General features: G+C 38.0%; 2 protein-coding genes across 4 annotated transcripts; one reads left to right on the forward strand and one right to left on the reverse strand.

Annotated features, from left to right (window-relative positions):
* Positions 1-5014: 5014 nt before the first annotated feature.
* LOC110689142 lies at positions 5015-10431 on the reverse strand. Of its 3 annotated transcripts, none has more exons than XM_021865869.1 (11): positions 10152-10431; positions 9348-9415; positions 8813-9263; positions 7582-8717; positions 6506-7502; positions 6228-6410; positions 6037-6129; positions 5834-5965; positions 5640-5719; positions 5480-5552; positions 5015-5373 (listed from the first exon to the last, which is right to left on the reverse strand). In XM_021865869.1, exons 6-11 carry the CDS (start codon positions 6273-6275, stop codon positions 5353-5355), a joined length of 447 nt encoding a protein of 148 aa, XP_021721561.1. In that variant the 5' UTR covers positions 6276-6410; positions 6506-7502; positions 7582-8717; positions 8813-9263; positions 9348-9415; positions 10152-10431; the 3' UTR covers positions 5015-5352. The 3 variants fall into 3 exon arrangements, with proteins under 3 accessions (XP_021721561.1, XP_021721562.1, XP_021721560.1); XM_021865870.1 differs by having other exon boundaries at positions 5649-5719; positions 10131-10431; XM_021865868.1 differs by having other exon boundaries at positions 10131-10431.
* A 75-nt stretch (positions 10432-10506) lies between these two features.
* Positions 10507-12790, forward strand: LOC110689141 (multiple organellar RNA editing factor 3, mitochondrial-like). The gene is made up of 3 exons (XM_021865867.1): positions 10507-10976; positions 11065-11162; positions 12229-12790. The coding sequence occupies exons 1-3, from the start codon at positions 10600-10602 to the stop codon at positions 12450-12452; spliced, it is 699 nt and encodes a 232-aa protein (XP_021721559.1). The 5' UTR covers positions 10507-10599; the 3' UTR covers positions 12453-12790.
* The last annotated feature ends 1048 nt before the right edge of the window (positions 12791-13838 follow it).

Genomic DNA, 13838 nt, shown 5'->3' on the forward strand with positions numbered 1-13838 from the left:
ATATAGAGACGAAACGATGAAAATCCTTGTCTATTCAGTTCACTTCATGTGACTATTACAGAGATACATGGGGAAGATGAATTATTAAAACAAAAATTATACTACTGACCTTGAAAAATGTACAAGTAAGGATAGATATTATCCTAGTCACTAGTAGTATGTTCTTACGTGACAACATTTAAACTTGTTATCGAAATCGTACCTTATATCTAAATCGTTACCTTATATGTTTTTAATAGGTAGTTTTAACCATCTAATATAAGTTATTAAAATTTATCGGGTTAATTATAAGTTTACTAATGTAAATAATTAAACAGTCGTGCGAGTGTTCATAAAATTTCTCGGATTAGTTTTAAGTTTATTAACGCAATTTGTTGGTCTCTCAGTTAGCGTTATTGGTCTATTATTTTTGGTATGAAAGGTGTAAGTTCCACTTGAAATGTTTTGGTCTGAAAGGTCTATGAATGTATCCTCTCTCTCTAACTTATCACTTACTTGTCACTCTAATTATTTACAATGAACAACAAACCCCAAAAATGATGTAAAGGGGTTTTGCCTTGACCAGAATTCATTTGTTGGTCTTCTAGTAACGATCTCAGGTTTTTTTTTTCTTTTTTTATTTTTTTTTTTTGTTTTGGAAAGGTCTATCTTACACTTGAAAACTTAAAGTGCAATTGTCACTAATAAGTAAATTGTACATGTAAAATATACAAATCCGGTGATAAAAATTCAAGATATTAAATAACAATAAAATATTATAATAATACCTTCATATATGAATATATTTTTTTACATGCAGTTAAAAAGACATTAATATATTATTATGTCCATTTCAAGTAACATTATTTATTAACACCGAAGCCTCACATTCGTCCTCCACCCCAGCACTAGTAATTTTGAAAGCATGTGATCGTCCTGCTACATTTGCATGCGCATGGTTTATAATGCACAACACTACGTTCGTACAACCGTTAATAGGAAGTTGTTTCCTTATGAAGAGTCTAATTGGGATCTTTCGGCTCATTACATGAGCCATAGCCCCTTTAACCTCCCTTCCCGAAGTGTAGGTGCGTAGCAGTTCCCCGTCCGATTTGTCAACGTCAACTACTTCATTCACAACTATAACTGCTAAGTTGTAAGCTTGTGTCATATTCCCTAACCTTGTAATCACACTTCTTAGTGCCGAATCCCTTTTGTCGTATCCCCTTGATGTGTTGTCATGGCCATGCCTAAACAAGGTTCCTATTGAGTCTAACACAACGACCCTCGTATGTCTACAAGTATCCAGGGAACGATTTATTTGTTCCTCTAAATGTGGTAGAGAAAAGTAAGGCTCATCAACGTCACTTATTTGTTTCACGAATATGTTTTCCATAGGATCATCGACATAACCATTTGACCCCAGGGATTGACCTTGGTCAAATTTTGCCATTTGTGCTAGCCTTTTCACAGGAAAGGGATTGACCGCTTGTATGTACACAGCTGAGCCAAATAAACCCCAGGGAGGCATTTTTTGGCATACAAGATAAAGATGGAGACATAATTGTGTGTTCCCACTCCAATTCTCGCCATTTATTTCTGTCACCATTCCGGAGGGGATCCCTCCAACAAGGAGGAATTCAATTGAAAGACAACCCGTCTTGCAAGTTTGATTCATATCATTACAACAATTAAGCCTGAAACATATTAGTAGTTTTAATAATCATGCACATGGCCTTAGACTAATTAATATAACTAGTTTTAATAAGTACGTGGCAAATAAAACATTTAAATTGCAAACAAGTGAGCCTTTAATTACATAAAGGTCCGAAAGTATACAGCTATTGAAAATTAGGGTAACTTCTCTTGTTCTCGAACTCCATCTTTGCCTCTTCAAGATGTTGCACATACCAGGTCGGGTAGTCGCAATACTTAAACCGATCAGCAATGACTAACTTCAGTTGTTCCATCTCGTCTAATCCATTCTCAACTAACATTTTACTCTTAAACACCATGTACTCTTCAGGCTCCTTTAACACAAGAGCACAAACATCTTCTGTTGAGAAATTTAACCACTCAAAAGTGACCCGGATATTACACGGGTTTGAGGAAAAATCCCTCCCTAGAAGGAGTAGTCCCCATTCCTCTCCTTCTAGTACGTAGTCCCAAAATATAGGCTCTAACATGGAATACCACTCGCCAAGGTCCTTAAACAAACACAAGAAATACCTCATGAATGTACACTGACTTGGGTAGTTCATGCACTCAATCAAAGCAAGTCTCAAATCTTTAAAATTGAAACTCATTGCCATTTTGAACCGATCTAGTAGGTAGAGCATAAAACAATATGCATGTTTCGTGAAGTGCCTTGGTTTGCAAAGCTTTAATGGTGTTTAAAATGGGAAATTGGGATGAACATCTATGCCATGAACTAGAGTAGATATACCACTTGTTGCAATCGTAGCATATTGATGTAGAAGCATTTTTTCGGTAATACTCATCGAACTACTCATCGAATCTCCTAAATCAACTACTTAACATAGAAAAAAAAATTGCAATTGAAAACAAACAACATGTATCTGTAGAAATCTAAGTAAAACAAGACCTATTAATCATAATTCTTTTCTAAGTAATGACATAAGTAAGTAAAAATATTTAACAAGCTTACCACCTAGGAATCCACCTTAGTCGATCTGTGAAATGGCGTCTACTATTAATTTCCACTTACCAATTGCCACAAGATTTATAAATTTTATGATATGTGAGAAAATACTAAGTGTGTATATGCATTGAAAATTTTGAAACCAACATTAAATAGAGTTAAACCAATCTACTAAACTTGTCATGTCACATTAAGTGAAGAAGTTGGTAGTTGGAAAAATGAAACCTGAAAATCCTCTATATTATATTTGATATGTACTTTCTCAGTGTTGTATTTAATTTAGGTACTTTGTTTACTTCTTTTCTATTTAATTGCTAAAACTTACTGTAGTAGTAAAACATTCAGTTGGTAGAAGGTGAAGAAATGTTGGTATACTGATGGAAACTCAAACTTTCCATCATCCATTACTAACCTTATACTACTTTCATTTACTACTCATGATATCATAATATTTCCCAAACATGTTCTTCTGAATTTCCCAAAACATATCTGTAACTGGACCAAATATGATATTAGCAATATGAAAGTACTCATATTGAGAAACACTTCATATAATTAACACAAATTATAACACATAGATGGAAATTAAAAGTTCAACAACAGAACATTGAAATAAATAGTTCAATAACAACAGAACAACAACAAAATCAGAAACAACTACAAATAAAAATAGTCAAATTCCGCCCACCCATAATCATCACTATCGGTTGATCCCTTCCTCCGAACTGTGATGCACTACTGAAGGACCTCGCTCCGTTGCTTCGGTGAGCTTCACCACATGCTCAGGGGGGAAATCTTCAGGGCAGGAGGGGTCAGCCAACAAAAGATCCATACACTCCATTGCGTCGTTCCCATTGTACTTAATCAGCTCATTCTTGAAGATCAAAAAAGCATCTTCATCTTCTCCTAAATGAACAAACATGTCCTCTTTGGAAGAGTTCATCCATTCATAAGTTATATCATAATGTTCTTCAACAAGAATTGCGGTGGAGCCTGAAAACTTTCTACCTAACACAAGAAGCCCCAAAACCCGGTTTCGTGAAGGATTGCGTACGAGATCCTAGATGTGACATCCTTACACCATTCATCTAGTGATTTAAAGAGTTGGAAGAACTGTATCAAGTGACGGTAATAGTGCAGTTTAGCCATGCACTTTTTCAGGGTTTTGCGAAGTTTCCACAAATTGAACTAAAAGCCATTTTAAAGCAATCAAGGAGATAAAATAGGAAACAAAAGGCTTCTTTTCTGAACTACGTGGCTTATTAAGTTTAAGTGGTTTCAAGAAAGGGTGTTGGGGGTGGAATTGAGGCCCTTGGATGCCTTGCTCTCCACCCCTTGCTAAGGTTGCAAGCAACTGTGGAATCATCATCTCTCCCGAGCGCTTCTCCACTGCAAGAGCCCTTATCCAGTCCTTGACATCCCTTTGTTCTCCATCCTTCAAGAATTCCATTACATCATCTTGGTCTTCATGCAGCTTTAGCTTGGCCGAGCATCCCTCGACGACTTTGGCCTTCCCTTTCTCCTCGTACGTTAGTCGACGGGCTGGTCTGCCCCGTCGCTGTTCGTTCATTGACTTACGGGAGGTGCGGCTACCGCCGTGAAAGCCGTTAAAGTCATTTGGGGGTGTTGTATCCATTGTTGGCTAAGTATTTTTTTAAAAACAAAAGGGTTATATGAGAGGTTTTTGGCTGAAAATACAGTTTGATATGTGTGTTATGAAAGGAGTAACTCCCTACATCATATATTTATTTCAGCTCAATGGTTGTACTTTTCATTAAATGTCTTAATATGAAGCTGTGACTGTTTAATTACTTTCCCTTAAATCCTAACACAAGACGTAAATATACCAACTTCAAAAGTTAATATACCAACTATATGGTGCACATATAACAAGGACAACAACTCAACAAGAAAACGTGTGTATTTATTAATGTTTGCAAATGTAATTCATTTTACGAATTACTTTTTTATTAATATATACAATTAATCACATTTACAGCTGCATAACATGTCTTCACATGTCATGTGTGAAGTTGTCAAAAGTATGTTAAATTTTTAAACCACAATGAATTATGATACCAACAAAGGTTTTTTTTTTAACGTATAGTTTTTTTAACGTATACCCTCGTGCAATTTATATGTCCAGCGAAAATTTATATCACATTTGATACAAAGTTGTAAAGTCTTGCGTTTAAGTATTTGATACATAATTTTTATTTTTACTATGCAAAATACTAAATTACTTAGTTCCAAAATACTGTGCGAAAATTTATATCACATTTGATACAAAGTTGTAAAGTTGTAAAGGTGAATGAATTATTTCAATTATTTTTAAAAGCAAATACTATTGACAAAATACCATAATTCTGCTAATATAGACCAAACCAGTTATGTCAAGTAACATACTCACATGCTGCTAATATAGACCAACATTTACCATTCAAATTACATATACCAATATTTACGATATAGATACCATAATCCTTGAATTTACTAAAATACTTAGTTCCAAAACATTCAACAATGGAGCCGACTCCAAAGTTAGACCACTTCTACATATAGACCAACAGTTTACAAAACTACAACCAAAGAAAAGCAATTTCATCATCAACCACAATCAAACCGAGTCCGACTCGACCCCTGGAAACTCCGAAAATGTGGGTCTTAATTCGTTTTCATCATTGTGAAGATCATCATACAACATATTTTTCTCAAGCAAGATCCAGCCTCCCCTGTCATAAGGAAAAAAAAATCCATCACAAATGGAATTCCTAAAGGGCATATCAATCCACAAATAAGACAACAAAAAATATGTCCACCAAAATTTGGATCACATACCACACCAAAGCGATAAGTAAACTGGTACGCACGCTCCTTAATACTGCACAGCATGATGACACCACAGCTTTGACTGCACCATAAAACATAACCAACAACATTCAATAAAATAAAACATAAACACATACAAATAACCAAGCAACTAAGGGTTGTTCTTTACTTGTCATACAGTTCCATGATCTTTACAACATCAGTTTTCCAGTCTACAAGCTTCTCACCTTCCCATTTGCTGTCACAAATCTGCAAAATAGCATCGATGTCGGGCGCTTATAGAAACATAACATTCAGAATATAATATCACGGATATGCAATACCAACTGTAATCAATTAGTGACTTATACATCTTATACTTACCAGCTTTTCAAGGACCTCTCTATGTTGCATAATAAGATCAGAGAACATGGTATCAATGTACCATACGCACTCATTCTGAAATTCAAAAACGGCACACCACCAGTGGTCCTTTTGCAAATTAGGTACAAAGACCTACCCCAACAAACACATATTTATACAAATGCACAAAATCATATTCAAACACATATATAAATAGCACTCACCACTCCAATGTCGCTGATACCCAGGCCATTGAAACTTTGGTCGTGCTTCTTTGCTGCAACGTCAGGCGCCTCTACTTCTCTCATTAAGCGGTCCTACCCAAACAATAAATAAGAAACAGTGGACAATTTCAGCTAAATGATTGCCTTTTAACAACCGTTTCAATACTACACGGATATATCAACATTATTACCGAGAACGTATTATCTAACATAATTCTCCTGCAGCTACCCGTGTACATAGCAGCCCATTGTTTGGTATACAGCTTAGCTGCCGCCTAATGTATTGGCTGCTCACACGTTCTCGCACATTTTAAACACCATGGAAATCCCCAACTGTTGCATCCATCCCATCGCACATGATCAGAGCAACTCCCCTGCAATACAAATGATTCAAACATTACATTGATACACCCACCGGGTGTAATTTAATCTTTAATAGTTTTGGACAACTAACTACCCTTAAACTTACCCACTAACACCATTAGTCCTTACTTTCCAATTCTTTATCAACGTGTTTACATTCCGCTCCACAATGCCATAAGTCTTAGGTTTCTAGGACAGGATGACCTCACTCCGCGGTCGTTTACTCGCACTACGAGTCCTACCCCTATCCCTCTTCTTTGGATTCCCTTTACCCCCAAAAGAACTGCTTTCCTCGTTTTTTTTTCTTGCCCTGCTGCACAGGTTCACCTTCTTTATCCCCATTACCTTTGTCTCCTAGACTCTCGGCATCAGCAGTCCTATTTCCCTCATCAGCCTTATCAGCTGCATTCCGTTCCCCAACTTCATCATCATCTCCAGAATTCTTCTTTCTTGGAATACTCTCCCCATCATCTTCTGCATCCTCTCCACCACCATTTTTTTCACTATCGTCTCCACCGTTCTTCCCCCCCTTTCCAATTTCTCCATCCCCAGCTACTGGATTCTTATTCCCTAACAACCCTGCATTCTCTACTCCTGCATTCTCTCCTCCTAACCCAGCATTCTCTCCTCCTACCAACCCAACACTATTGTCTAGCTGCCTCGCTGCATTGTCTCCTCCCAACCCAGCATTCTCTCCTCCTACCAACCTAGCACTATTGTCCAGCTGCCTCGCTGCATTGTCTCCTCCCAACCCAGCATTCTCTCCTCCTGCATTCTGACCACCCAATCCAGCATCAACTTCAGCAAACACCCCTTCAGCTATATGCTCTGAAGCACCACATTTATGAGGATAAATTTTCAAAATCCATCATAATAAGATCACCTTCCACGATCCTATTACCTAAATCCAAGTCAACCCATTGAACACTTTTCTTCTAAGGTGCTGCATCAGCCCCCTTTGCCATCAATGCAGCCTCTACAACTGCACTCAGTCCCTTCAAAGGTTGACTTCCCCTGCCACTGTCACTTTTCACCCTTTTCCTGGACAATGTCTCCAGCCAGTGCTCGATTGATTCCAACCGAGGATTTAATGCTTTCACTACCTGCACAACCTCAACCAGGTTCAAAACACATGCAAAACTGAAATATCTATCAAAATAATCTACAGCCAAAATCGCATACCTTTCTAACAATCAGATCCTCCATTGAGCATCCGGCAAACTCCTGCGGCAATCTCCTATCCCTCGCAAGGCGAGGATGGCGCTCCCCGTAGGAAACATCAATATACAACCAACAACACCATCAATAAATACAGACGAATGACAAGCCTAAGCTTACCTTCAACTTTCCATAGTCACCAGATAGCCTCTTGTCTTTTTTAACAACACCGCTCACTCTCTCCTGCGTCCACACATCAATCCTCGGCATCTCACCCTATGAATTAGGAGTCAAACTCAAATGGTCAACGTAAAATAGCTGTAAAAACAACATACACCCACCACAACCAGCAACAAAACCATACTTCCCAAACTTCTGCTGAAACTTTGTCTGATATGCCCAATTGTACAGCTCTGCCTCATGAGCTATCGCAACGGCCGACAAAATCTCTATCGACAAATTACCGTCGTCAGTTGAAGGACATAACACCATACCCAACAAAACAACAAGAAAAGCAGTCCTAAAATATAACACGTCATCATCATCAACTAAGGGCCCGCCTGATAACCCCTTTGCTTCTAAAGCTAATTGTATCGCATCTACAACCCGCCCAATTAAGATGTGCGTCCCTCCCTGTGCATCCAAAACTCCAAACCACTTGTCAATCAGCTTAACTCTTTTGTTCATGTTTATATCCAACTTTTCACAAGTCAGAGGAACAGGCTTGCGTGTGTACGGAATTCCTAGCACACAATTTCACTACATGGGACTTAGAGGCAACTCAACACCATCCTCAAATCACAACACACTACTCATAGGATCCACCCTAGTATGCAACTAGTAGCAGAACTTCCTGTCTAATCGATTCACCTTCAGGTTCAGAAGTGACCCAAACCCCATTTCTTGAACTGCCTTCTTCCTTGTTTGATCTAGTCCATCAATAACCTTGCTAAATGCATCCACGCGACATATGATAATTGCAGGTTGTTCAACACAACAGTAAACACAAATTGTCATACCACACATTCATTTCCCACTATCATAACACAAATCAATTACTGAATATCGACAAAACACACCTTCGAACAAAAATGTGATTTGGTATCTACTACCCTCTCCTTCTCCGTTACAATAACTCCAAGCGGACGATTATCAACTGCCTACAAATACAAACATACAAACCAACAACCTATTAAACTACAACATAAATGAATGAAATGCAAAAATAGCTTCATACTCTATTTCAAAATATTACCGCCTATAGCGGATCCAACACCCGTGCCCTGACAACATTTATCAATTTAGCTTCCCTAGCATTTGCCATTTTCTTCTTCAACTTGGCCGCTTCAGCCTTGCCCTTATTGATTTTCCGGTCCAAATGCTGCAACTCTTCATCCTCAGTATCCTGATCACTACCGCCTCCATCTTCTTCACTTCCTTTATCTGTATCATCTTCACTTGCACCCCAATCTGAATCTTCTAATTGTTCAGCCCCCCCCCCCCCCCAATGCCTTGCGCAAGCAACTCATTCATGTAGGTCACTTGATATGAAGGTTCAACCCCTTGTCCTTTCCTCTTTTTACTGCTTTTATCAGGTATGTTCTTCTCTGCAGTTAATTTTCTTTTACCAGCAGTAACCGCTTTCTGGCTTTTATCACCAACATTTACACCTTCTTCTTCTTGAAGATCCTGTGTAATATTGTGAGCTACAACAGAAAACATAGTAAGTAGGTATACAGGTTGATTCCCCTAATTGTAAACACAAATACACAAAACACACACTTACTCACCCCCAACTACGCCCTACTACCAACCGCTGGACGAGAAGCACCACCCCTTTTTCATCCCATTTGCCCCTCTGCATATAAACAATTTATGTTCAAACCAATCAAAACAAAAGGTTTATTTCCACTTAATTTCTTAGTTTGTTAGTTTTGTAATGCTACCAAATGCCAACATAAGTCCACTTTAAACCAACAATATGAATTTTACAAAAAAATTGATACTGTATTTCACATCATTTGAATTTCACCTATATCCATCAAAGATTGACTAGCACATAATCACTTTACCAATATTTTACAATATAACAAGTGTAAAAGTAGTTAACATTCCAAATACCAACATTATTCGGGTTTGAACCAAAAATCTATTGAACTTTCTAAAAAATGAAGCACAAAAAACCCAATTCAAATAAATTTTATGGTTTTCCCCACATCAATTATTTACTTCAACATGAAACCTAGTCTGGATTACAATATTAAGACACACAGCCAAAATACATCAACGCTGAATAGTAATAACACAAATTTCAGGGGTTCCGCACATCATAAAAGAAGCTTTGTTTCATAATTGTACAAAACATAAATTCGAATGATGGGAAAATTAGACATAATTACGCTTAATTTTCCTTGTATTCCCAGAAGTAACTTCAAACAAAGACAACACTTACAACAGAATAACCCAAATTAGCAATAAATTCAGTACAATGCATTCAAATTTAATTATTTCTAAGCAAAAAAAAAACACAAAGTACACAGTTTTAAAATTCTAGGATTCCCCAAATTCCTGACCTAAGAGAACCGATGTGTTACCGAGAGAACAATGCCGATGCCAGAACAACAACCACCAAACAACGAGCACTTACTACCGATCGGAAACCCAGAAACGAAGTGAGAACAATGCGAAATTGAGTGAGAGAGAGAGAGAAGGAGGAGTCTACAGAGAGAGGGAAGTTATGTATTTTAAATTCTTTCTTGGAAGATGAAGAAGTAAGTTGATGAGAGAGAAAGGGAGGTTGGAAAGTTGGAAAACGGCAAAACGGAATTTACCTCATGTGATACCTGTGCAAACAGGTCATTTACGTTTTTACCCTTACTAATTGCGAAATGACAGCGCTGCCCCTGCTAGAGCCATACTTGTATCTAGTTCCTAGATGCCGAGACATTCCCATTGCCCCCATCATCTCCTCAAGAAACAAAGTAACAGAAGTCCAGAAAATCTCAGAGCAAGCAAGCAAACTACACAGAAACCTGCTTAAAAATGGCGTATTCAACTGCTCGTCGAACCCTTACAACTCTCCTGACTCGAACATATTTGCGCTACTCTTCATCACCTTCTTCAATTCTATCTCCCAAAACTCGATCCTCCCTCACCTTCCTTCAAACCCATTTTCAACCCTTACTTTCTCCCAATTCAGCTCCGATTCAAATTCGGCCCAAATCAACCGGGTCGGGTTACTCACCACTCAATGACCCGTCTCCAAATTGGACCAATCGCCCCCCTAAAGAAACCATCTTATTGGACGGTTGCGATTATGAACATTGGTTGATTGTAATGGAGTTTCCTACTGATCCTAAACCTTCTAATGATGAAATGATTGACTCTTATGTTAAAACCCTAGCTCAAATTGTTGGCAGGTTGGTTAATTTTTCTGGGTTTTTGGTTTAATTGCTGTTTTTGATGGTTTTGATTAATGGGTGTTTTTGTTCTTTTGGTTTGGGGCAGTGAGGAGGAGGCGAGGAAAAAGATTTACTCTGTTTCGACTACGACGTATACTGGGTTTGGTGCTTTGATTTCTGAAGAGCTATCTTACAAAATTAAAGGTAATCGAATTCGGGTTTTGGGGGTTTAGGGTTTAAGCTATATAAATTTCATGTGTTGATTCAATTTGTCTAATTTTGCAAGGCAATGTCTCATAATAGATATGTTTATGATTAGACAATTGTAAAGTACATTTCATGATTTCTAATTTTCTATGATATAATCTCTCAATTGTATAGCAAGCTTTCAGCTTTGTAATATGTTAATCTCTGATGTTGATTAGATCTGCTTAGTTTTGAAAGGCAATGTCTTAAATTACAGTTTATAATTAGATAATTGTACAAATTTTAGTTTTATATGATTGCAAATTCACGGGGTAGAATTCCCGTAGCATGTATAATATATTTCATGATTTCTTAATCGGATAACAAGCTTTTTTATTCTGTATCCTGTAATTCGTTACGTTATACCAGATGGCTGTTAGGCTGTGAGATTTTGAAACCTCTTTGCATACACAGCATTTAACAACAGCAATTTGAAAATGAATGATATGATTTTGTTCAGAAGTTTGGTAGTAGTTTTGTTTCTTCAGTCTTAGTAACGAAAGAGATCAAGATATGAGCTGCCAGTTCCAGGATGTGCTTATGAAAGAGCCTCGGTGGTTTCAATGTTGTCTTTGGTGTCTTTCTTTGACAAATCAGAGGAAATTTCCTAATTGTGTTTTTGTTTTGTAAAATTCTTTCTTGCTCGGATTGGGTCGCGAGTAAGCTAAATTGCTTTTATGTTTTATCTATGAGCTCTACACTCCTAACAAGTAGTTTGCCAGCGGTATCTTGATCGGAGTTTGATTGCTCTCATCTGTCATACCCATTACAATTATTTTCATTAGATGTTATAGTTAGTGTGTTAATTGGGTCAAGTAATCAACATTTGGTTTGTTCTTTTTGTGACAGCCCTACCTGGTGTCCTTTGAGTCTTGCCTGATTCTTATCTTGACGTGCCAAATAAAGATTATGGAGGTGGGTAATAAATGCAAGAGATGATATCACAAAACATTCTTCTGTCGCAATTTTTTTTTATTTCATTATAGCTGTTTATAGCTGAAGAGTGTTTGTCTTTGATCTGTAGGGGATCTTTTTATTGATGGGAAGGTTATCCGAAGGCCACAATATGATTATAGTGAGAGGCAGCAGAATAGTAGACTTAGGTCTCGTCCAAGGTATGATAGGCGCCGTGAAAAAGTGCAGAATGTGGGTAGAGCACCAATACAGACACAACAACAAAGTTGGACACCAGACAACACGCAGACAATGCAGCAGCCAATATCGACAAATGTCCCGGATACAAGTTAAAGTCATGGCTTCATGGAGAAAAATCAGAAAATACTGGCCTGAATTATTAGAAAGTATATTAAATCACCGTAGGGACTATTTGATCTTTTCAAGTGGTATGTTTTTCGTTTAGCCCATTTTAATACATAAGTTTGAACTAGGATTTTTAATTATAAATTTTCTATGTTATTCAAACACTGACCAAGTAACCCTTATAATACTGATCGAATAACCCTTAAAGCACTAATTAAGTAACCCCTAATGGTTGGCCACACTGGCCAGTCACAAATAAAAAATTGTGTAAGTTTGTTTTTTACCTTTGCACAGGCAAAAAGTAATACTACCTCCGTTTCTTTTTAGTTGACACGTATTCCTTTTTAGGAAGTTTTTTTTTTTAGTTGACACGTTTTCTTTTTGGGTAAATTTTTTACCTTGCATTTACAAGGTACCCCACTTACTTTTCACTCTCTCACTCTCTCTCCTCTTCTTAATATATGTGCCTAAATCAAACGCGTCAACTAAATAGAAAGGAGGAAGTATGTAATTATCAGTTATCACCCTTTGTTAAGTAAGGGAATTTGATTTTTTTTTAAGCCAATAAATTAAAGGCCAAATTAGAAAATAACACCTGCAAAAAGACCCGATTTTGTTTATAACACCTTAACATTTCGAAATTTTATTATAACACCTACAAAAATCCCAAAATTTTGGTTTCACCACCCAGTAACGGATTTTTGGATGGAAACCGTTAGTGGGACCCACTAGGGACACGTGTCAGTTGTTTATTGGCTTAAAAATAAAAATTAATAAAAATTAAAAAAAAAAAAAAACCCTAAACTCTAACCCAGCCACCAGCCCCACCACCGCCGACCGTCACTACACCGCCGGAGACCCCCCACTGTCGTTGGATTCCATTCCTTCTCCGGCGAAACCACCGGCCGTCACCCCCACCAATTACGCCAGAATTTCGTCCAGAAACCTCCCTAAAATTCGCGTAACTGCGATCCCAACATCACGCCGGAGAAAGACGATGAAATTACACCAAATGAATCTCGAAATTGCACCAAAAATACGATGAAACTGCACCCAAGCACCAATTGACGGAGAACCACCAGCGAAATTTCGATTGGTGCTTGTAGCGGTTGTTGACGGTGGTTTGGTTGTGGGTCTGAAAGAGGCGAAGGGGCTAGGTGGTTTTCGTGGAGGGTTGTGGTGGGTTGGGGTGATTTTTCGGGGAGAAGGAAGGGGGAAGGGGATTTACGGGGGGGCTGATGTTGGTGGGGGTGACGGCCGGTGGTTTCGCCGGAGAAGGAATGGAATCCAACGACAGTGGGGGGTCTCCGGCGGTGTAGTGACGGTCGGCGGTGGTGGGGCTGGTGGCTGGGTTAGAGTTTAGGGGTTTTCTTT

The sequence above is a fragment of the Chenopodium quinoa genome, unplaced genomic scaffold (genome assembly GCF_001683475.1).
Source record: "Chenopodium quinoa cultivar QQ74 unplaced genomic scaffold, ASM168347v1, whole genome shotgun sequence".
Lineage (NCBI taxonomy): Eukaryota > Viridiplantae > Streptophyta > Magnoliopsida > Caryophyllales > Amaranthaceae > Chenopodium > Chenopodium quinoa.